Source organism: Emys orbicularis, chromosome 6 (genome assembly GCF_028017835.1).
Source record: "Emys orbicularis isolate rEmyOrb1 chromosome 6, rEmyOrb1.hap1, whole genome shotgun sequence".
Lineage (NCBI taxonomy): Eukaryota > Metazoa > Chordata > Testudines > Emydidae > Emys > Emys orbicularis.
Genome location: NC_088688.1, coordinates 19,341,399 through 19,366,688, shown reverse-complemented (window position 1 = coordinate 19,366,688; position 25,290 = coordinate 19,341,399). Strand labels below are relative to the sequence as shown.

At 39.4% G+C, this 25,290-nt stretch overlaps 1 protein-coding gene across 8 annotated transcripts in view; it reads left to right on the top strand.

Moving 5' to 3' along the window:
- TCF4 (transcription factor 4) overlaps nt 1-25,290 on the top strand; it is a 314,022-nt gene that overhangs the window by 156,885 nt on the left and 131,847 nt on the right. For all 8 annotated transcript variants that reach the window (XM_065406724.1, XM_065406730.1, XM_065406731.1 and 5 more), the window contains exon 5: nt 8,428-8,492. In XM_065406724.1, the coding sequence (XP_065262796.1) occupies nt 8,428-8,492 (65 nt within the window). The remainder of the gene's footprint in view (nt 1-8,427; nt 8,493-25,290) is intronic.

Sequence of the window (25,290 nt, the reverse complement as noted above, 5' to 3'; positions counted from 1 at the left end):
CTAGCGATGTCTGCCTCCCTCCAAAATAAAATTGAATGAAATTCTGTGGCCTCTGTTATGGAGGTTTTCAGACTTGATGGTCATCCCTCCCAGCCTTAAAATCTGTGAATCTATGAAAAAAAGGAAGGGAATTATGAGTTCAGAGGCATTTTAAATTTAGGAAAGATTATTATTTAAAAGAAAAATAGCCTTTCACCTCTACACATTGGAGTTGAGTTGAATAGTTGTTCATTAGTGAAACATATTTGGTTGACCTGAGATTAGTTTCTGTAGAATAAACAGTTTTATGAGGTAAACAAATTTAGAGGTCCATCACGCTGAGGTAATAAGATTTCTTTAACCCATGAAATGTAATTTCTTCAAAGCCCATTGGATATCACCAACTGTTTTTGTTCAAACATTTTCTTCATGAAAATTCAGTGAGTTTGTTACATTTGTATTCTGCTCCCAGTTAGTGAATGTACTGGATACAAAACACGTTTCATTGCTCATTACTTGCATGTTTCTATTACTGTTAAGAAATTATAATACTGTCCTGTGCACTGATTAAGGGCCTTATCCTGCAAGGTGTTGAATACCTGTTGCAAAGTGCTGAGCAATTTCAGCTCTCACTGAAGTGAGTGGGAGCTGGAGGGTACTCACCTCTCACAAGATCAGACCCTTAATGTATAGTGGTTATATAGTAATATATTATCAAGACAAGTAGTAACTCTCAATGGCACGAGTAAATGGTTTTATTCTTACAAACTCAAAAGATCTGAAAGAATGGGACTTCTCGAGGAATAAGGTACTGTTTTATATAAAAAAAGTAGCACAAGTTGGCCCCTAGTACATTGTCAGCAGTTTCTTATTGTTACCATTTTAAGTGCCAATTTTTCAAGACTTTTTCATTTAAAAAGCACACTAACAAAAAGCCATGCTGTTATATACTGTAGTAGATGGGTAGATTACGGAGATGGGATGTGTAAGCAGCTTGCCTCAGTCTTTTGACTTGGGATCAATATTTTATGAACCTGCAGGCACTGCCCCCACAGCTGCCATTGGCCACGATTCCTGGCCAATGGGAGCTGCTAAGCCAGCGATCTGGGCGGAGGCAGCGCTCAGAGCTGCTTGGCCACGCCTCCGCCTAGCAGCTGAGCAAGGGGGATGTCGCCGCTTCCAGGGAGCCCTCCAGAAAAGCGCCGCCCAGAGCTCGCCTCACCCCATCCCGTGCCCCAACCCCCTGCCCGTCCCATACCCAAACTCTGCTGCTTCTGTGGGAGGGGCCACGGGGTGGGGCGCGGTGGCCCGAGACTGCCCCAGCAGCGGCTGGTGCATTTGGCACAGGGGCTGCCTGAGCTGTCCCTGAGCCAGGTGCACCGGCCACTGCAGAAGTCACGGAGGTCACGGAATCTCGTGACAAACTCGCAGTCTTAATCAGGGCCCCATTGTGCTACACACTGCATAAACACCGAACAAATATTAGACTTTAGTGAAACTTGCTTAGGTATGCAGGCTTGAGCAGGAGGCATTTGCGGGGCCCACATTCTTGCTACATTTTCATTTGGCTTTGACAGCATAAAGAGTTCATGCCTTTGATTCTTTACACACCTCCTCTCTATCCCACAACTTGCAACTCTATCCCTGCAATGTAAGCAGTAGGCAATAGGGGGTGCATTAGGACTGAACATGTGTAACCTGGTAATGCATGTGGAGTAGCCCCTTGGCTACTGCCTGGTCCTTGGGATATGCAAGAAATAGACTCACCTATTTAAGAATAAAATCAAGATCAATGAGTTGAATTAGTGACTAACTATGAATTTCCTTGCTTTAGGTTGTTTGTCAGTTCTTTAATGTTATTTTAGTGTAGGTTTTTAGGATTTAATTTCCTTTATATTTTGATGTTACTGTTTAAAAAATATATATAATCTCCCCTTGCATTGGCATCGTAAAGTCTCTAGGAACCATTACTGTTTACTGCATGTCAATGTAAGTGCAAAAAGCCTCTTTCATTTAAAACAAAAGAAAACAAAACGTTCTTCCACTAATATTGTGTAAACATCTCTGGCACATTTTAACTGGGTTTGATGCCATTAAAATTATTGGGATTACTACTTCCCTTGATTTTATATCTAGTTTGTGGGCCCTTCTTTAGATCTGATTCAGCGTCACATATCATTGTTTTGTGTTGCACAAATTACAAATTTAGCTTAAAATCTGCAGGATTTTTCTTATTGTCAGTACTTCACATGTAATACAAAGAATGAAACAGCTCATTGACATGATACTTCCATTACCATTGGATACGATTGTAGTGTAAATCATGCTATGCAAAACCCCATTGAAATAAATGGGATATAATGCATTATGCTTTCTAGACATAAAAGTATGAGAGAAACATAGATAGCCCCAAATCCTGTGCCCAGCTGGACTAACTGGGTTGGATGTCTGTGTGCAGGCAGAAGGAAGAAGAATTATACCTCTGCTTCAGAACACTGTGGCATGTCTATGCTGCAGCAGGGAGCCTGCCAGCCTGTGTAGACATACTTGGCTAGCTAGACTCAGGCAAACATGCTAAAAATAGCCGTGTAGATGCTCAGGCGATGTCTTGGGCTCTCAAGCCCACCCGGTTTCTGGGGTCTGAGCTTGGGTGGGTAGCCCAAGCTGCAACATCTGTACTGCTATTTTTAGCCCACTAGCTTGAGCTGAGCTAGCAGTAGTCTGTCTATCCAGGCTGGGAGGCTCACTCACAGCAGCAGTTTAGACGTACCCTACTAGAGCTGATCTACAGATGTTGCTAAAGCCCAATAGCCTCTTGGGTCCTTTTGCACTTGCTCCAGGATGGACAATGGCTATTGAATCTGTTTGGCAGCAAATCCACCTACTCTGCCCTCTCTCCTTGCACAGGACTAGTCTCCAATATACACAACGGATGTGCACACCTGTTCTGGCTCCTGGACTCCTGCAATGCACTGCACCCTTTCCACCATTCCAAAATATAATGAGCAGCATGATAAGAAAGCCAAAACAGTATGAAAAGTAGCTGTTGCACAAAAGGAATAGCAACTGTTCAAACGTGAAAGGGGCTGGTTGAATTCTCTTCCCCCCTCCCTGGCATATAATGAAGGGTGGGGCTGTTCTGGTTTTGCTTTCTTAGAGGGAAAAGATGTCAAGGCTGAGAACTTGTATTTTAAATTTAGTCTGATTGAAAATTTGAGTAATTTTAATTTATAATCTCTAATAATTAAAATGAAAATCCTGACAGACTGAAACACTGCTATTGTAAGATCATCATCATAGAATATCAGGGCTGGAAGGGACCTCAGGAGGTCATCTAGTCCCAACCCCCTGCTCAAAGCAGGACCAGTCCCCAGACAGATTTTTGCCCCAGATCCCTAAATGGCCCCCTCAAGGATTGAACTCACACCCTAGGTTTAGCAAGCCAATGCTCAAACCACTGAGCACCATGTTGCTTGTGCTGTCCAATAGGTGCTGCATTTGAGCCCAGTGGTGGCTCCACATTAGTGGTGAGTTAAATGATTCTTGATGCCTATCTATATAAGGGCCAATCCTGCATTTCCTGTGCACCGAAACTCCAACAGACATCAGGGAAGTATAGAAGTATGTGGGGAATATAGAGTCAGGCCAAAAGTCTCATGATCCTAATGATGATGTAAATTAAACCTTATTATTTGTATCTTAATAACATAGTGCATTGTATATTGACCAAATATGAAACTATATGTAAAGTTGAGAAAAAAATTTTCCATTCCAAACCAAAAAGTTGCTCGTAACTTTCTCCAAAATATACTTTAGGTTTGACATTTATCATGCTTGGTGATTTTTCCCTCTCCTTAATTTGTCATTCTCCTTGGGTGGACCAATCAGCCCATCCTTGAGATGCTCTTGAGACACCCTTTCTTCCATGGCTGGTGAATGCAGAATACAGGAAGAGGAGACAAACATCAGATTTCAAAAAATGTGAGAAAATACATGATGATGAAATAAGAAGTGGATCTGAACCAAAACCCCAGATCTGAATAGCTCCAAATTCTGAGCTGTTCAAATTCCAACTCAACTCAAATCATATTTTTTTAACTGGCCTTCTCTTTGTCATGGACTAAAGCAAAACCAAAATCTAAATATGAAATCTCGGAGTGTTGGAAATCTGGATCTCAATTTTACTGCTTGAGCTCATCTCTAGAAAAATCTGTCAGACATGAAATCAAAATAAACATTGAACTTAAATCATCTATAACAATAGCTGTGCTTCCTTTTTCCTTAGCAGATGGAAAGAGTTGCCTCATGTCTCCTTATTCTGCATACTAAAGACAAGGTGCCCTATCTCTCAGGGCAAAGGAAAATATAGTGGAGAATTAGATGACTTGCATTTATGCTTTGGAAGTTGCTTAAATTTTCTACTTAATTTGATTAATTTTTCAAAGTGCACCATGGAGAGGCAAGTGGCTTCTTTATTGATTGATTGTCAATCCTATGCTGCTCTCTTTCTTACAGTAAAACTAAAATGCTAGCAAATGTAGCTTAAGCAATCATTTAGTTCAGTTTAGATAAGCAATATTTTTGTTTCTTGGGGGGTGTTTATAGAGTATAAAACTGCAGATTCAATGTTTTTGTCAGAAAAGAGGAGCTGCATGTTGTTCGTTCTTTGTTTATAGTTAGTTTGATTGGCATACATTGTGTCAATTAATTGAAAAGATTTTTTTTTTAAAATTACTTCTGTTAATAGTAAAGATGCTTTCTATACATTATTTTAAAGGCACGGCATGCATCAAAGTTATTTAACACTCTACTGTAGGTCAGCTACATTTATGAAGCTTTGATTCAATTGTCAGAACATAAAGCCACATAAGGATATATCTTTTGTTACATGTGCTCGGTGCTAGAAACAGTTGGCACATTTTAACATTTGGTTCTCTAGGTAGAAAAATTAATCAAATGTCTGACAAGATTTTTTCTTGGTCTGTATTTCAAGCTCCCCCCCACCCTTTGCTTACAGCAAATATTACTAACGGGTACTTTTAGTTTTTAAATTATGGACATCAGTACTCCATGCAGTAAAAGACTTGAGCGATTAATGCTACCCTTATGCCTCTTTTGAGTAGTTTTAGCCATGGGGCTTGGCACTGCCACCATTGTCTTTGTGCCAAAAAATATCCGCAGCGGCTGCCGCATTCTAGTACTAGAGGGTTGTCTCGAAAATTCCGCAGTGAATGCGTCGGGTTTCTACATCACTGTAGACTCTCTTTTAAAACATTTTTTAAAAAATAATCTTTAGCTTTTACAAACCTTAGTTAGAAAACACACACCACACACTGTTGTGTTAGGGTAACTAAAAATGATACGTAGCGTACAGTAAATGGAGAAATTCAGGAGAAGCTTTTGTATTTGTGATCACAAATAGTTACTTTAAGAGCCTACTCTAGCATATTATCAGCACTCTTGCAAATTTTATTATCTGAAACAAATGTGCCAGTGAATTTTAAGCAGAAAATCAACATCAAGACTGTAGCTAATTTTAAATGGACAATTTATACAAAAGATATTTTTCCTACAAAATGAAGTGTCATTACAAAAAAAATGTTAATTTCATAATTACAATTGATCGTGAATGTGTGTGTGTATATATATATATATATATTTAAATGGTTTTTTGATTTTCTGAAAAATTGTGGTTTTGTTCTTAATAGAGAAGCAGATTTCTAGCTGTATTTGGTAACAACAACAAAAAAAGATGTAATAAAGTTAAGGGCTTACACTATCAGAATGAAATGTTTTCACTCATGATCTCCAAAGCTATCTGTTTGGTGGTAAAAGTGGATGCTACAGATGAAATCTTTACAAGGAGCATAATCCTTAAAAAAAAAAAAAAAAAAAAAAGTCAATCTCCTGCTGGCTGCTGTGCTGCTTTGGTACCTCACAGACTTCGACAGAGTCCTGGACGAGTGCCCATTGATGTCATGGAAACACTCAAATTACTGAGAATGATTCATGTCTATGCTGTTCTCTTATCCTCCCCCACACAAATAGAAGTAGATTTTTAACCCTGACAACTTGTAATTTGCAGTGGGTTTATTTTTATATCTGGATAAATATTTTTTAACAACTGAAATTAAGATGAGGCAGCTTGTATCTGATATGATAGTAAAGAAGACGACTGATACCCATGCAACAAATGAGAATTGCTTTCAGAGTTTCTTGTGTTGTGGCTTGTACTTAGCTTACACACACACACACACACACACACACACTCTCTCTCTCTCTCTCTCTCTCTCTACCACCATCATCATCCCTTTTCAATCCTTAGCATTTTTTTGTACTGACTTTCTGACTTTAAAACAAGTAGCCCTATTGGGGTGATGTGAAGTAACACACATAACTCCAGACACATATCAGCAAGATGTTTTCTCGGTACTGGCCCCAGGATTCAAGATTAGAATTTGATTGTCATTTCAATATTGTTTTTTGGGTTTTTTTTAGGCTTCCTCTGCACTGAATTTGTAGGGATAACAAAATAGATGTTTCGTCCCATTTTTATTACCACACAGAAGTCTTTTTGGAAGTTACTAAATATATACAAACAAATTCTGCATATTGTTGGTTAATTTTTGTGAAGTAATGAGTTTATTTAAAAAACAAGCCACAAAAATTCTTAAATTTTTATACAAAGTTTTTATGCTTTTGTTTTTCACTCCAGGGACTAAAGAAAGAATAGAATATGATTACTTTATCCCAAATCTCTCTTACAGGCCAGACCTCATCAATAATATTTCTCAAGAGATATAGTAGCTTTATATATTAAAATAAAAACAGCTGACAAAATGGGATAATTTTAAGAACCATTAAAACTTACTGCATACATTTTCTGTGTAATAATCTGACACAACATAGGTATTATCTCTATAAAAATCAGAAAAACTGCTAAATTGAACTCTTGTTCAATTGACTGAAAATGAGATTTAGTAATAGTTTAAACTGCCATTCAACACTTGTCTTCAAGAAACACAATTTTGTCTTCTTAGTCCACTTGTTCTTTTTTTCCCCAACACAAAATGCCGACAAAACTACAAGCTTTGCTTGATCAATGGATATGTTTGTTATTACTACAGCATGATGTTTCCAAATAAAGTAACGTTTTTGTCAGGAAACTATTTTGTAATGAATGTGTCCTTGGTTGTGATATTGAATAAATGATTCACTTTGAATTGGTAATGTAGTGTGTATAGCCAGTTATTACAATTTATTATAGGTTTGATTGGGAAACAATCTGAACCTTAGATCTGGGCTCCCAGGTGCTGTTGACATTAATATAAGTTGCATGTGTAACATCTGGCCCTTAGTAGCAAGTATTGTATGTGGCATTTTCTATGTTCCTATCTGTAATAAGAGCTTCAGAATTATCAACAGTGCCCTTAGTGATCTTTGATTTGTTCTTGTACATTTTGTCTGATAATCATCCTACCATCCCCCTGTCATTATCCTCACCAACTCACGGGCCCTTTATGCTAGTATGTATTGTACCAACCTTCCTGATTGTTCTTTGTTCCACTTGGACATTGTTTAGTGATATCCAGCTACAACTTAGCGTTCTGCAGCAACTGTCTCTTTCCTGATCAATTTTGTACAAGACCAGTCTTTCAGTTTATAAAGGATCTTTATTTTACTTTTAAATATGGCATACCTGTAGCCAGTGCTATAGCTCGGCTATTGGATCTGTGTTTTAAAGGCCTACTGAAAAAAATTAGGTACTTAGGGTTGGCATAGAGGCTTGGCAGTCACTGGGCCTCTGTTCAAGTCCCAGCACTGCTGGTGCAGTCGGAACTTTGGTGGAGAATGGCAAATTTCCAACCAAATTTCTCTTTCCCAGGTGTAAATTCCATCATCACATTGATCATGAGGGAATTTACTCTTGGGAAAGAGAGTAAAAAGCAGAATCCTGAACAGTTTCTTTGTTAAATTCGCCATCTGGAGAGCCTATGATTGATTAGCTCTGCCCTCACCAGTGAGTGTCAGTGTAATCAATGGGAATTACTATGTGGGGGTCACATTATAGGTAGCCTGCCTGCTGTATAAATAAAAAAAAAAATAGTTCAGCTTGTGAGTGAGAGATGGGGAACAAAAAAAGGGGGTACCGTTGATGAGGGGGTGAGAAGTCTGTTTCTATAAAGAAATGGTAGAATCCCTTTAAATTACAGTTTTAGGAAGTGTGTGGAGCGGTATGGCTAAGAATAGGAAGCTTATTTCCACGTAATCATACCCAGAATAAAGTGTTAATCCCTTTCTGTTGCCTACGTACAGTATGTGGTCAGAAGTGCCTGTTTTACTTATGCAAACACCGATATGGATATGTAGGTTTATTTCATATGAAATATATAGAGAAGATATATACATTTTGTAACATTTACACACCTATTTATTTTTTATTGACAGGTAAAACCGAAAGGGGGTCATATTCATCATATGGAAGAGACTCAAATATACAGGGTTGCCACCAGGTAAGTGGTAATCTATGCAGTGGAAAGGTAGTGATAAATAGCCTGATAAATTAGCTTTGTTTTGTAAAGTTGATTATCCATTTTAGAGCTTGTCTCCATGATACACAAAACTGTTTGCAAACAGATATTTCTCAAAAATAATCTTTATCTGCAAATGTGTGTAATACAACTTCTGTCTGAGCTGTTTTAGTGGAGATACAGTTGCAGGTTTCTATTAGTATTTAAGTCAACCTACTAGTATCTCTTAGGCCATTGTCAACTATTGATTACTGTCCTTTGAAACAATGTTGTACTGTTTCAGCATAACAGTTCCTTCCTAATGGCACAATTTAAGACATTATAAAAGTGGAAACACACCGCAGAGCATGTGTCAAACCCTGGTTTTGGATGGCTATTGCAATAAATTATAGTTTTCACAGAGTCTGTATGATGTTGTGTGAAAACAGGGTTGTACTGAGGGATAAAAATGTCTGTGAAAATATGATTTGTTGTCCCTTTTTGTTTCTGAATTGTTTTTGGCTGGAAGTCAAGGCCAGCAGGCTAACAGCAAAGCCGTCTCAAGGGAAGCATGCGTGAGCTAGAAAAATAAGAGTAGTTTAATTAAATAATAAAATGCCAATGTAATACAAAGGTATAGCATGTGTGTGTTTGTGCCTCTGTGCACTCTGCATTTGCATACTTTTAACTCTCCAGAGAGAGTCTGAGTCTAAAAATACTATCAATAGCCAAAAGTCTAAGCTTTGTTTCAAGACAATTGATTTTTTAAAAAGATGCTTTCTTTTTAATTTCAGTAGCAGTATTAATCACATGTTTAAATTCATTTTGTTTTCTGAACAGTGCTAAGCTTCCTTTCCTTTTTATAAGTGCGCTAGTTTCTTACTTTGGAAAAGTATTGAAAGAAGTTAATAACCCTTTTTAAAATTCAAAGCTTTATACGTTTTTAATTCTGCCACACACACAAAAAGCATATTATTTCCCTAATGGAAAGGGGAATACTTGCTCCCTTCATATGGCCATGTTCTTTAATAATTCTTTAATAATACAGGGAAACAATATATTTTAAATTAAAGAAAAACATGTTTAATTTAGCATAGAAAAAGGTAAGCAGCCCTAGTCATTAAATAGAAGTTTGCCTTCAAAGTGCACACACGTATCTTTACTATATCTTGTAAAGCTGACATTCCACTCCCTTCCCTACATCTGTTAGCTATTTCAAGTTTTGACTCTCCGGCATACTCAGATATGCCATCAGCTCCATCCAGTTCTGCAGCTAAAGATTTGTTGAGATGAGACCAACTGTGGCTGGGTCAGGGACTGAGTACGGCACATGTTATAAAGCGCAGTTCATCCCTGTTTATTTGGAAAGAATTCCACAGGAAAGAAATTTGCAGCCATTCCAGTGTAACGGAAATATCTTTGGAATGTGAGTGCAAATGTTCAGTGCAGATAGCTTGGGCAAGGAGCCTCTCAGTGCTATGTCTAGTGTAAAGCTTTCAATTCCTGTAGAAGGTCTGTTCCGAGGTATCTGGTTTCGGAGTGCCAAGGCAGAGGTCATTAGAATTTTGGGGAGAAGGAGGTTGACAGCATGCTTCCCTTTTGCAGATGGTGATTGAACAGGCTATTTTCAGTGGGGGCCCCCTTTTGTTGGCCAATGACACAATAGTCTTGCTTGTCCCTGCTTCTTTTCTTACTGATAGGAATTGGCATGATTCCTTACAGCCATCAAGATTTCCTCTGCTGAGTAAGAGGCCTCTTCACTTGAGAAATCATCATTCGAATTGGTTGAGTTTTTCAATGCTTTATGTACAAAATAATGTATACTGGGCTTAAATTGGAAAGGGATAATTAGGGAATACTTTTTTCCTCGTTTAAAGCAAAACTATAACATTTTAAATACTACACAGAGCAGACAGAAAGGATAGGGATTCCTCCTTGTACATGTTTACCAATCCAGCCATGATCATATATGCATATTTATACACTTACCTGCAAATACCTATTTGATTATGGACACTACTATAGACTTTAAAAATCTGAGCCTTAATGTATTTGAAATAAATTACCGAATTATTGAAGTTCTCACAATACATAGATAAATGCAGAAAATTTTAGGGTAAAACTTATAATTCCATCATTGTCTCAATTGAAACAACTATGTTAGTTCTATATTCATTTTAGGATCCAGTTCAGTTTAGTCCTTCTTCTTTTAAAATCCCTTCATACTTAGACCTGGTCTGTTTCTATTACCAGCCCACATCCCTGCACTCATTTACCACTGATCTGATCACATGCTTTCTCTGTCCATATTGTCTTATCACTCTTGGTGCAAGAGTCTTCTTCTTCACAGCCCTAGCCACCTTCCTGTTTCTTTCCTTCTCACTAACTCTCTGTATCATTTCAACTCTCATCTGAAAATATACATTTTCCCTTTGATTATATTTTTTAATTTCTCTTTCACTCTGTTATTATTGAGCTCTATCTCACAGTACTTACAGTAATGTGAGAAATATTTTAGGGCTCTAGAAAGACACAATACCAAAAAAAGTTGTGTTAAGTCTTCCTTAATACCCTGTATGAAGAGTTGTGCTGCAATCCCTATATTCACTGAAGTGATTTAAGGATGACTGATGAGCACAGATCAGTATATTCTTGAATCTGGAGCCAAAAAGGCCAACCTCAGAAACTAAGAGCTCCTATGGAAACTCCAGAAGACACTTTGCCAGAAGCAGGTGCATATATTATTACTTACCCTATGGTCCTGCCTAGGAGGCCCAGCTGAGATGGATGCTCCATTGTGCCAGATATAGTAAAAACACACAGTGAGAGACTGTCTCTGCCCTGAAGAGTTTACAATGTAAATTGGCAAAGAGTGGGGAAAAGGATGTATTATTAACTCTATTTGATAGATGAGGAGTTGAGGCACAGAGGGATTAAGTAGTTTGTCCAAGGTTACACAGGAAGGCTGTCACAGAGCCACCAACTGACCCAAGATCTCCTGAGTCCTAGATCCATGCCTTAATCACCTGACCATGCTTATTCTCAAGGAGTGTCAGAGTGCTTTTAGCACCTGATTCCTTAGCAACTTCTTTTGACGGAGTGACCAATCAGCAAGCAGATGAAACCCTTAAAGAGGAACTGCCTGTTGTGTGTTGTGAACAGAATGGCCACCTGGGAGAAACAGGAAGCAGAATTCCTCTATTTTCTTACTAAAGAATATATTGCACTGGGTAGATGGTGACTCATAGACAAAATAGACCTGCGACTGATTATTAGTTTCCCTCTTAGCTGAGAGAGAGAGACAGACCCTCTGGAGTGTCCCATTCCTTTTTGTCTGTGGTTCATCTGGGGAAGGACAGTCTTAGAGTGCCTATTGAGTGAATTCTGTTGCCCAGTTATTTATAAAGAGACAGACCACTTCCATGCATCATGGCCAGAGTTCTCAACATGTGACCCAAAAAAGAAACTACTGAGCCCCCTTAGTTCCTCTGTCATATACCACTTGAGCTGGTATAAATAGCTATTGTCAGACTGCTGGAAAGGGTAGATTGATTATTTCACTAGTCCTTCATACCTGTCTCTGTGATGGTCCTGGTCATTGCAAGGTAACTGATTCAAGTATTTTCCTGAATGGAGTTATTAACTGAAGTCCTCATGGATCGTGGGACCAACTGGGCTTACTTGGAGTTAAGTTAGCGTGAACATCAGTTCCATCCTTGTTAATTAGTTTAACTGCAACCTTAAGATGATGTTCTGGAAATGTGTAGAGACTGAATACAAAAAGGATTCAGCTAGGTTGTTACCATGCTAGTCTTTTGTAGTACCCACTGTTCCTTAGGCTTCCCAGGTTTCTCACTTATAAGAATTTGACTTGAGCTCAACAAATATTGGAAAAAAACATTACAAGAATCAGGCCAAGTATGGGAATTCCAAACATGGATAGACGTCATGCAAGGTGATAACGAGAGCAGGTAAAGTAAATCCCCAATGCTCAAACAGGAAGGAGAAAAATATCTACCCTATGAACCTGTTAGAATCCTGGCAGGTACAAGAATGACAGTTGGTTAATCTTAAGGATAGACCATTAGATTTAGGCTTCCAGATAATAGAACTGTCAGGGTTCCCTCCCCACTCTAAACTCTAGTGTACAGATGTGGGGACCCGGATTTCCCCTCTAGGCAAAACTTTAAAGTTACAAAAACAGGGATAAACCTCCCTCTTAACACAGGGAAAATTCACAAGCTAAAACAAAAGATAATCTAATGCATTTCCTTCCTATTACTTACAATTTGTAATCTTAGAGGCCTTTAGTTCAGGTATGGCTTTGGAAAATGTATTTTCCCTGCCCTGATTCCTCGCTGACCTGGAGACAACACAAAGGAACACAAAACAGAAAACCTTCCCCCACAGATTTGAAAGTATCTTCTCCCCTCATTGGTCCTTTTGGTCAGGTGCCAACCAGGTTACTTGAGCCTCTTAACCCTTTACAGGTAAAGGAGGGATTTTATGCTACCCGTAGCTGTATGTTTATGACAAGAACTATCAGGAACCATTAAAGTATCAATAGTTGAGGACTAGGAGCAATCTAGAAACCTATTGGAAGCTTTCAGGGATGTGTTTTTGTTCTTATTGGGAAGATGTCACTTACTGTCCCATCACATCTAAGGTAAAACCTGAATACCAGAGACAGTTTGGGAGTAATAGCACACACAGTACAGCACATGCTAAAGCTTGGGTTTATCACCAAATCCTGAGTGACTGGTATCGTCACATGCCCCTTCTTGCTAAATCTGAGAGGAGTGTGCAGATTTGTGTTGACTTATGATCCATATCTAGTGCTCTGTATAGGCGAGTTCCTGGACCAAGTAGGATAGCAACATTAGACTTGCTATCCTATTAATTTTGTCTTAAAGAAAACTTTCTCCACCTAAACAGCAGCAGCAAAGGCCTGGACTCTCTATTCCTTCACCCAATTGACATTAGCGAGATGTAAACTCTACTACACAGTACCCTATTTACCTCAAGGTGATTTTTAGTTCAAAGACTGGGACCTACTCCTGCTGCCATTGAAGACAAAGCAAAACTTCCACTGACTACAGTGGGAACAGGAACAGCAGGCCCCTTGTGGGAATCATTCAATTCCATTAAAGATGAAAAAATCTATGAAACTAGTATGATTGCGACCAAGACAATTCTCAAATATTAGGTGGAATCCCAGCTCCACTGAAACTCCCATTGCTTTCAATGGGACCAGGAATTCACCCATTGTCTTAATGCTGTCCTGCTTACCATTTCCACCAAATGGGGATTTTTAGTATGTTGGTATAAGGAGAGGTTATAGAATTTATTTGTCTAACAGTAATGCTTCTTGTTTTGGATGGCTAATGTTTTACACAAGGTAGAACAATATGCTTAGTTCCTGACCCAAAGCGTTTAGTCTAAATCAGCACTTAATAATCTCAGTTTAAACAGCTGCAGGTATAAAAGAGTTATGTGAAATGATTGTGACATAGAATCAAATCTTAAAAATAGTTTGTTTTATCAACAGCTCTAATAAGGGGGCTTCACTTTACTGTGATGACACTGATATGTCTCCAGAGGAAACAGAAGCATGTTCTAGTGGGTCTATGAATCAGGATATCTGGGTTCTGTTTGTGACTGCCACCAATTTACTGTGTGACCATAGATGAATCATTTCATCATTTTGTGCCTCAGCTTCCCATCTGTCAGTTGAGGATGGGATGTTTTCTTAATTCAACAATATTTGCAAAACACTGAGATCCTTGGTTGGAAGGTGCTGTAGATGTGCAAAATATTATCATTAGACTCATAGTATCATATGCTGTGTACAGTAGTATGGATCCATTAATCAGCTGATAGTTGATGTGACTGACTATTACATGATGTCAGTGGTGATTTGTGAATAGTCTGGAGCCACTGAGATGTGATAAGCAAAAGTTAATAAAAAATCATGAATGAAGAAAGAGCATTAAAGCACTAATGTAAAAACAGCCTGGTATTTCAGAATTACCCCCTAAATTTCCAAAGTAGCATATGGATTGTAGCAGCATGACTCCTACAGGCAATAATGGAAGTCACAGTGCTTTGAAAATTTAGGGCTGTCTTTTAGCAGATGCACAGTAGCTGATACTCAGTTTTTAACACTTTTAATTAAAAATAAAACAATCCAAAGGTGACTAGTTGTTATTACTAGCACTTTGGGGGGAAAAGGTGGCTAAATTCTGGCCTTGAATGTGCTGCTCTCTTTGATGTTTACGAAATGCTCATTGAAGCCATTTGGAGACTCACCCACCTCTGAGGACTGAAACTGGTTCTGGTAAAATATTGTATAGATCAGGGGTTCTCAAACTGGGGATCAGGACCCCTCAGGGGGTCACAAGGTTATTACATGGGGGGGTCGCAAGCTGTCAGCCTCCATCTCAAACCCCGCTTTGCATCCAGCATTTATAATAGTGTTAAATATATTAAAAAGTGTTTTTAATTTAGAAGGGGGGTCGCACTCAGAGGCTAGCTATGTGAAAGGGGTCACCAGTACAAAAGTTTGAGAACCACTGGTATACCTCTACCCCAATATAATGCTGTCCTCGGGAGCCAAAAAATCTTACCGCATTATAGGTGAAACCGTGTTATATCGAACTTGCTTTGATCCACTGGAGCGTGCAGCCCCGCCCCACTGGAGCACTGCTTTACCACGTTATATCCGAATTCATGTTATATCGGGTCGCGTTATATCGGGGTAGAGGTGTATAGTTGTAATACAAGATAAAATGCTAAATTAGCCTATTTTATGTTTTTATTCTCCTCTAACTTAAAAAGTTTCAAAACTAATTATAACTAAATTAAATCCAAAATGAGAACATATCTGCCAAGCTTCAGCCTGTTGCAAGATTTTGTCACAGAGAAAAAGGTTTATAAATGGTAAGTCTGACAGGGCATGAAAGGTGAACAGAAATGACCTTTCCTTCAGGGTCAGTACAAATGAACATTATTAGAAGCGTTTCATCATAAAAACAGCTTCTTCCTTTTTACTGTTTTTGTGGGTACCAAAGGACAGGCCTACAACACCTAAACTTTCTGCTTTGCTGAGACATTCCATCTTTCACTGAGATGATTACATTAGTAGCACTTGAAATCAGCACCAGAATCCTGATCAAAAAGCGGCAAATGTAGAAGTCCTGAAAAGTGAGATGCATGAAGCCTTTTTTAGCCCCCTCCCCCCTTCTCCGGCCTTGTCCCTATGCACAGACTGTGTCTTTCTCCGTACATACAATTTTGCTTTGATCTGTCAGTACAGGTCCCCGCACTTGGGATTTGCCTGCAGAAATCCACACAGGTCCAGAACCTTCCAGAAAGCTCTGACTGTTGGTGGGGCAATTCCCCTGTGCCTGAAGCCATGGAATGCTCCCTGTGAGGCTGTTTACATGGGCCTGTGCCCTCCCTCCCCTCCTGCCCCCCAATTTCTTCCAGTTGCCAGAGCAGCAAGTCAGAACTTGTTCTCCACTTTATTGAATAGCTTATAAATGCTCATGAATAGCTAGAGTGGATTTCCAGGTGGTGCAAGAAGGGAGGAAGGAGAAGAAACTATGTATGCCTGAAAGTTCACTCTTTTGCCGCCTGTTGTGTCTCACTGACAGGAGGTGAAGATGCGGCAGAGAATGAGTGCAGGCAAGGATAGAAAGGAGAGGTTTGGGTGGTAAAGGATGAAGGGTAGAGAACCCTGTGCAGAGCAGAACAGAGTAGAAACTGAAAAGGGACAGAACAGGTAGAGTCTAAAATCAGGCAGACAGATTGAGGGGAGGCTGATGTGGAAGCAGGGGCAGTGCAGGAGGTTCACTCACCTCCCGTCCTCCCCAGTCTTTTCCAGGTTCATTTTTCCCCTCAGGCTGTCTCCAACTTCCCAGACCTTGCTTTCCCAACTCCTCCCCTTGCCATGCTGGTTGCCTCAGCTGGCCCTACTTTCCTTATCCCCCTCCACTCCCTGCACCTTGCTTTTGAGGGATGCAAAAGATAAGGGACAGATGCAGAGGAGGAAATAGTGTCTTCTCACATCGATGAGACATATCACATTGGGAACTACATAAAACTTCTGCTACCTGAATCTCCGCTACATGAACACTGTACCCCCAAAACCCTGTCCCAACTTCTCCAGATCTCATTTTCTCGCTACCACAAGACTGTATCTTCATCCTTTCAGTCCATCTTGGAGGCTGGGTAGCTAGCAAATATGATATTTCCCTACTGATTGCATAGTGTGGGAGCTGGACAGCAGGAAGCATCTTTTGAATTTCCTCATACTACCTGCATAGGGGATTTGATCTTCACTGACAAGGCTTCTGCAACTGGAGCAGACTTGTGTGGAGGCGCACAAAGGCACTGCTCTCCTCCCTTGTGCAGATGACTGTGTGTGGGAAGGGAAAAACATGTTTTCTCCTCCACAATGGCCTCATAAATGCATCCATTGCAGGCTCTCTTTGGCCCCTTAGGTAATTTCCTGTGCAACAGGGTTCTATGACAGTGTGTTGCATCCCTCCTAGTGTTTTACAAATAGACCCAAACACAGCCTTTTAAATAAAAAATAAAAATTGTTGCTTCCTCAGCATAACAGAGTAAATGTATGGAATGTGCTTATAAAAATAGCAAAAATATTGCTAACAACTCTTTAAAGTAAATATTCTAGAAGTGAAGTGCAATATTTGTGGGAAATTTCAGTGTTAAACACATATAGAGTGATTCAGCCCAGCAGTTTGACCCCCTATGTATCCTTTGTATCCAATGAGTGTGTAAATTCTTGCATAATAAGCAGTGTTCTCGTGCTGACGAGGAAATGGGTAGCAATACTATTCACCTAGTTTCTTCAAGTGTAAGTCCTGAGACTTCTCTTTTCCACTGTGACTTATTTAATTGTTTCAACATTTATAATAATTTGTAAAGGAGCCCATTAAACATAGGAGGAGGGAGGCCATAGGGGACTTTTTTATGTGATGCCTACTTTTAAGAGTGTTTTCTTTAGTCTGCCCTCCAGCGTGAGATTTAGACAGATGCATATTGTAAAAGCAGATTTCTGTTTTAAGTCACTAAAGAATTACTCTGTCTATTATTAGAACGTTATCTCTCATACCATTACGCAGGGGCTTCATGCATCCAAAAGACCCCACAAATGCATGCCTGAATCTTGTCCATGCATTCAAATGCCTTTTCTTTCCCCTGAATTGGTCAGGAGTGTGTTTTCAGCATCTTGTGAGTTGCTATTGTTTTGTTCTGTTTGTTTTGGTTTGGTTTTGATGGACTGAACTCCTGTTCATACTAAACAATAAAGTAATAGAAATGACAACACTTCATCAGTGAGTGTGGCAACAAACACTGTGTGTGTCTATATGTGAATAGAGCTATCTGCTTCTAATTTGTATTTTCTTCATGAACATCAGGGCATGGAATCTTTCAGTTTTATTGGTATTGTATACAAGTTATTAAATTTCATCTCTGTAATACACCTGCAGTAAAATAACAAAACATTACTGCACTTAAGGAACATGTGTGTGTGTTACAATGTTCCACCCCTCTACAAACAGCTGCTTACAGATTTCAAGATCCATTGTATAAATTCCCTAGAGCCCACCTCTAATAATCGGGACACATCTGCCATTGCAGTATTATAGGCATATGTAGTTTTATTGAAACTATACCTGTATATAAAAAATTAAATAACTCCTACCTCAATTAAATTGGCAGGCTACCTTTTGTGAAGATCAAATTGCAGACCTCTTGAGACAGAGTGAGGTTCATTTCATTCTTCTATTACAAATCACTAAGTATGTTTTTTGATTGGTCAAATAACTAGATTTCTTTACACTTTGATGGCAAGAGTCCTTTATCTATTATAAATTCTTCTTTGTTTTCTTCCCATATAAAAACATGCAAATGATATATTAAGATGACAGAAAAGATATCTAACAAAACAAAGGAATTCAAGGTTAAGGCTCACACAATATCTGCTCTTACCCCACATTTTTGTGTCCAGATACAAAAGTGTGAATGCCCTCAAAGAATACTGAAGAATTTTTTTGTGACTACACAAACACACCAGTTTGTTGACTAGGCAGTGTGTTTATGCAGGCTACACTAGTGTCTGACTCCGTATGAAATCAGTTATAAAAACTAAAGTTGTATTGGATTTTAAAGGTGTAATTCTGTTAAAGAGACAACTGAATCCAGTCATGGCCATTGTGTCCAATGTTCCTACTCAACTGTCACAATTTCACTTACTACTTATTCATATAGCACCACAAAACATTTGTGACTTCCTCAGCATAACAGGGTAGGTGTATGGAATGTGCTTACAGAAACAGCAAAAATACTGCTAGCAACTCTCTAAAATACTTATTCTGGAGCAACTCTCTAAAATATATATTCTGGAAGTGAAGTGAAATATTTGTGGGAAATTTCTGTGGTAAACGCATGTAGAGTAACTCAGCCTAGTAGTCTGACACCTCCACCCCACCCCATGCCTTTTGTTCTAAAGACATGTTCCTGTCTCAAGGACTTTAAGTCTATATACAGTGGATGAAATCCCCACCCCATTGATGCCAATGGCAAAACTTTCATTGACTTGAGTGGAGCCAGGATTTCGGTCAGTAAGTTTTGCAAAAAAGTTTATAGTTCAGGTATAGTTGCCACCTGTCACAGTTTTTGCTGAATTGTCTCACTTTGGAAGGCAGAAGTGTTACTCCAGGTCCTGAAATCAGTTCCAGTGCCCATGAAACACCCTGTGACCATGGTTATATTGTGGTTTGACCTATGTAGTAACACTAATTTAATAACCTAAGTAAAAGTTTTCTTGTCAGACAAACTTATAAAAGTGACAAACTTAAGTTCAGGTGTCTGTGTGGCTTATTTAGTAGGCGTTCTCCTGAATCTTAGCTAGAAAGGCAAAAGTTCATAGTCTGCTCCATAACTGGAGAAATGCTGAAATGTAACACTGAAGTTCAGTTATAAAGGGAAATGCTCTACTTTTTGAAGTGCAGTCTTTTGGATCAGATGTTAAACCATAAAAGCTTTAAGTTCCCCAAGCACTGTCCAAAAACTGATATCCTGGACACCAAATAATATAGCTGCTTATAATGTCCAGCAGTAGGTGTGTACTATGGTTGAGTGCCAATGGCTGCTCCATTTGCTGCTGCAGTCATTGTATATTATATTATATTGTATATTGAGTTGATGCTTTGAGATACCTTGAATGTGAAAGATGCTACCAAAAAATGAAGCTCTATTTGTGCCTGCAGTCAAACCGCGTTATATTGTGATCTTGTCATAGCTCCTAAACTCAGCAGGGTCATGACAAGCCACAGTCCTATAAGAAGTAATTCTGGCAATTATCGGAGTCAGAATTGTACGCCCCAAACATACAAGTATAGCATACGGGGATGCTGTCCTTTGGATGAAATGTAAAAATCAATGCTCTAACTACTCTTGCTTATTAAAGATCATCTGGCTTTTAAATTTTCTTTCTTCAAGAGTAGGTGTATAAATCCTGATATACTAGCAAAATCCAAACTGGATGTTTGGCCTTTGTGCACATCACCAGCCAGTCTTTGGCACTTCTTCAGTGGAAGACTGCAGTCTTCTCCATGCCCTTGACTGTGTACACAGGGAGCTAGTTACCAAGTTCTTTCTCTGACTCCTTTAATAAGCCAGAGATCTTTGTTCCCTCTAAATGGGCCAACTGGCTACATCAGATACCCAGTTCAGATTAGTTGCAACAAAGTTAGATTTAATTGGCACTATTACTGAAATATTGCTTTTTAACAGCAACAGAGGGTCTGTGGCACCTTTAAGACTAACAGAAGTATTGGGAGCATAAGCTTTCGTGGATAAGAACCTAAGAAGTGAGGTTCTTACCCACGAAAGCTTATGCTCCCAATACTTCTGTTAGTCTTAAAGGTGTCACAGGACCCTCTGTTGCTTTTTACAGATTCAGACTAACACGGCTACCCCTCTGATGCTTTTTAACAGTAAGGCAATTTTTAAAATAATGATTACTGCTAAACAATGTAATATTCTCTGAAAGCATCAGTTTTCCTCCAATTTCCACGAACTCCCCATTGTCATCTTTTTGGTATTTGGCACATCCTGGCACATTGCCCGTTTCCAACAGACCATTTCAGATAGTTTCTCTCCCACATAGAAGTTATACTGTTCTGCCACCATCTAAGGATATGTCTTCACTAGCAACGTTAAAGCGCTGCCACGGTTTTTAACGTGGCTGTGTAGTCATGGCACCAGCGAGCGCTGTAAAAAGACCACCCCCACGAGGGGAGTAGCTACCAGCGCTGAGAGCGCGGCTCCCAGTGCTGGTGCACTGTCTACACTGCCACTTTACAGCGCTGAAACTTGCAGCGCTCAGCGGTGTGTTTTTTCCCACCCCTGAGCGAGAAAGTTTTAGCGCTGTAAAGTGGCAGTGTACACAAGGCCTAAGTCTAATGTGAATTACCTGCTTTTTTTGTGAGAGGATGAATATATATAGCAGCTTTAGTCAAACTTAATTATCATGTAAAAGGAGGTGTAGGACCTTCACATTCAGCGCATTTTAAGATGGGGAAATAAGTTTTTTAAGAAACACAGGTAAAGAACACTAACTATTAAAGTAATCAATATTTTTACCACAGATAAAATTTAGGCTACATACTGGCTGTCACAGCTATTAAATTCTTTCTACAGTACATTGAATGCCTGTTGCTTTAATTGGGAAAGATATTTTACTTCACTTCTCACTCTAAAAGCAGTTGTGAAATGTGGTTTGCACTATTGTAATAGTTACCAGTCTCTCAGTGGTGGTTGCATTTTAGTGGTGAAGTTTAAAGTGATCCCTTTACATACATATGGTCAGAGTTTCAAAACCTGGCCTCCCTCTTTTTGCCCATTATTTTCACATACAATAATTGCATCTTCAATTATTTGCAAGCATAATCTAGATAATTTAGTACCTGATTGCGCCCACAAATCAGATGATTGAACATGCAAATGACATAAATTGAGAAAACAAATAATAATCTTGAGGCACAGTCTTTCTTATGGCTTCTCAGTGCATGCAGGGAATGGGCAGTTGTCTCCATACTTTAGGGTGCACAGATTATTCTCCCTGGTGTGCCAGCCCTTCTCTGTGGGCAGGTGTGGGGCTGTGGTGGAGCACAGCCCACCCTTTTCAGTAGTTCCTCCATACCTCACACCTGAACCATATTTAACTAGCCCGTTTTAATTCAATATAAAACAGTCATTTAACCAGCTCTACTTTCTAGGGTTTGAAAGCTATTTTTTAAATTGTTGTTATTATTTATTACTAAATTGGGGTTTTGTATGTATTTAGCACTTCTGAAAGATATCACAAAGGCAGCTATAAAGATTTGAAGTTCTTTATCCATACAACAGGTATTCCAGGGGCAGCAGCAGTGCAGACTTGCCCACACTGGTCCTGCCAGTGTACATCAGCCCTACCATGGGATATAGATTGCCCGCAGGGTCACTGTCCATTATACTTTGGCCTCTCTGTAGAAGCTATCAATAAAATGGCCAATTAGAGCGGATTGTGATTTTGGTTTAAGTGGTATGGATACGTGTCCTTTGGGAGCTGGACAGAAACCACTAAACCATAACCCAGGAGCTGTTAGTTGGTAAACATTTTTGGTCATTGAGAAACTGGGCTGTATGTAATTGACCTAGAGGTGAAAGGTTCTCTATCCAGCAGATGATATAATAATAAATCACTGGCAATACCACTTTTGTCCCCTTCTCCAACTCAGTGTACTGTGATGCTCCCTTTGCATACATCTGCCAGTTTGCCAGGCATGATATTCTTCACATTCAGATCCCTCCTAAAGACCTACTTCTTATAAGCATTCCAGAAGTGAATGCATAAAACAACAACAGACCCATGTTCCAGTACATGATTCTCTCTTCTGGGCATCCTAATGCGACCTGTGTTCTCTGTGTCTTGTTTAGTTTGGAAACTATTTGGAGTAGGATTTTCTTTTTTGTTCCATTGCTGTGAAGACTGCTGAATACATTGTTGGTGCTTACCACATAATAAATAATAACAGAGGAGCCAGGTACGTCTTTATGTCTTTGCAGCAGATGAGGTATATGTCTGCCAGACATATAATGCTTGCTGCAGTATGTTTAGCAACAGTGAGAAAGTTAATATTTTTATTTTGTTTTGAAGTTAATGGCAGAATGTGGCCATCTGTCTGCATTTTATAGGCTTTTCTATTTTTAAAAACGATTTTCTTTCTTTGAAAGGAGGGCTAGGTTGACTATTAAGAGAGCCTGTTTATTTTACTAGTAAAGTAGATCTAGTCAACACTGTGGTTCAGGTAAAGTGGATATTTTCCATATCCTTGCCTTTCAAAACTATCTTGGGGAAAATATCCATATAATGTCAATAAAACTGAATATATGTCTGGAATGTAATGCACAGGGGTATTTCTATCTTTTTTACATACTGTCATAACATATGGGGTTAGTTTTACAATGCATGTGTTAGATAAATAGACATGGTGACAAAAACTGGATGCAAAGTGAACCTACTGTAATTGCATTAAGATGAGCAATTCATCCTGCCTAGTGGAAAACTAGAAAGGTTTAAGGTTTTTAATTTTTCTTTTAATGAATTTAACACTAGTGAAAGATGATCGACTGACAGGCTTGGAAACTGTAATCCTTTACCCAGAGTCCTCTACCCACGTGATATAGGCACTGCAAGCTTCTTTACAGTGCTCTACCAGTATGTCTTCCCCGTGACCTGGAAGTGGTGGGTCTTCAGCCTTTATGTCCATACAATTTTTGGTGCCTATGCTGAGAACAACAAGGGTACTAAATAACTTGTGCTGGTCAGGCTTGAAAATCCCTCTTGCCACTGACAAGTAAAACTTTCCTTCTGGAACAATTTCCCAGGTCTTGCTGCAGAGGACCTCTGGCACTGCAGATTCCCTCTTTCTGTCAGCTGTTGTCCAAAACATGACCAAGTGGTTGGACCCTGGAGCATTGTTTCACCTTTTCATAGGTCCAGGGGAGGGAAGAGTTCCCTTAAATTGGGCTGCTGCCCATAGGTTCCCAGTTCAAATTCAGGGTTGAATTATTAGTGGGTAGGCACAGACTTGGGAGTCAGAGTACCTGGATTCTATTCTCGACTTCCTCTGACCAAAGGCCTTGTCTATATACAAACTTAAACTTATTTAGTTAAATCTCTACATTCTCATGTAGACACTTTTATTTCATTTGAGTGGCTTATTTTGGTTTAGCTTTAACCTCCTCAGAGTTGGTTTAAAGTAAAGTGAAATAAACCCGGTTTAATGCAAAATAAGTGTCCACATAGCCTTTTACACTAGATTAACTAAATTGGTTTAAAATCACACCAGTGGAATTCAGCTTGTAGACAAACTCTTACTGTGTGATCCTGGGAAAGTCACTTAACCTCTCTTTGCCTCAATTTCCCCATTTATATAATAGGAGTAATGCATACAGTGGAGTCACATCTTATGCGGGGGTTAGGTTCTAAAGTCAGCGTGTAAGGCGAAAATCGTGTATAGTCAAAATTACTCTTGAAAATCCCTTAAATCGCCCATAAAGTACAGTATACTGTACATGGTTTTGTGTATACAACCCTGTACAGTAATATGTATAATGTATACAGTAATGTACAGTATATAATAAAGAGTACATATGCAAAATATAATTTTACAGTACTGTATTTTTAATTACAGGCGGTAATTACAGGGGGTAATTACAGGGGGTCGTCAGGGCTTGATGTCGATCCAGGAAATGGAGGTGACGGAGAGCTTGGGTGACGGAGAGCGAGTCGTAGACGAAGTGGTTGGCTCTGGTTCAGCTCGAGAAGTTGATTGCTTAGGCTCATCTGCTGCTGGCTGTTTTTCCTTGAAAAACATGGTGATCGGCAACTGTCGCTGTTGTCTCTTGAGCTGCTCAAACATTTCTTGATACGGTCTCAAATCGTCCGTGTGATTTTGAGGCTTCGTTCCATAGAGGGATCGTATTCAGAAATTAAATCATTCAAGTGTTTCGCTGCTTGGAACACTTCAGCAAATTTATGAAGATTCCAACTTTCTGGCTCTTCCTGTTCATCGTCATCATCTTTGTCTTCTGTAGACGATTTTATCAATTTCTCTAACTCTTCGTTAGTCAATGTTTCCCTATGGCTCTCAATTAATTCTTCAATTTCTTCTTCAAGGATGTTGACGAAGACATCAACACCCACTTGCCTGGCCACCTGAACAATGCGTTTCACTTCTTTGTCAATGGTAGGGAAACCCTTAAAATCATTCACACATTCTTTCCATAGGTTTTGCCAACATGCATTGACTGTTTCAGGCTTGATTGCATCCATTGCCTGTTTAATATAAATGATGCAATCAGCAATGTTGAAGGACTTCCAACACTCCATCACATTAAGATTGGGATCAGCATCCGTAGTGCTACATATCTGTGAGAACGTAAGCCACGTGTACGTGGCCTTGAAACCGCAAATCATACCTTGGTCGAGAGGTTGGAGGATGGAGGTGGTATTGGGGGGGGGGAGAAAGATGACTTCAACGTCATTACGTGCAAACCGGAGTGCCTCAGGGTGGCCAGGAGCATTGTCTACAATCAGCAACACTTTAAAGTCAAGTCCTTTCTCTTCGAGGTACCGCTTGACCTCCGGAATGAAACACTTGTGGAACCAATCCAGAAATAATGCTGCCGTCACCCAAGCCTTTTTATTTGATTGCCAGAA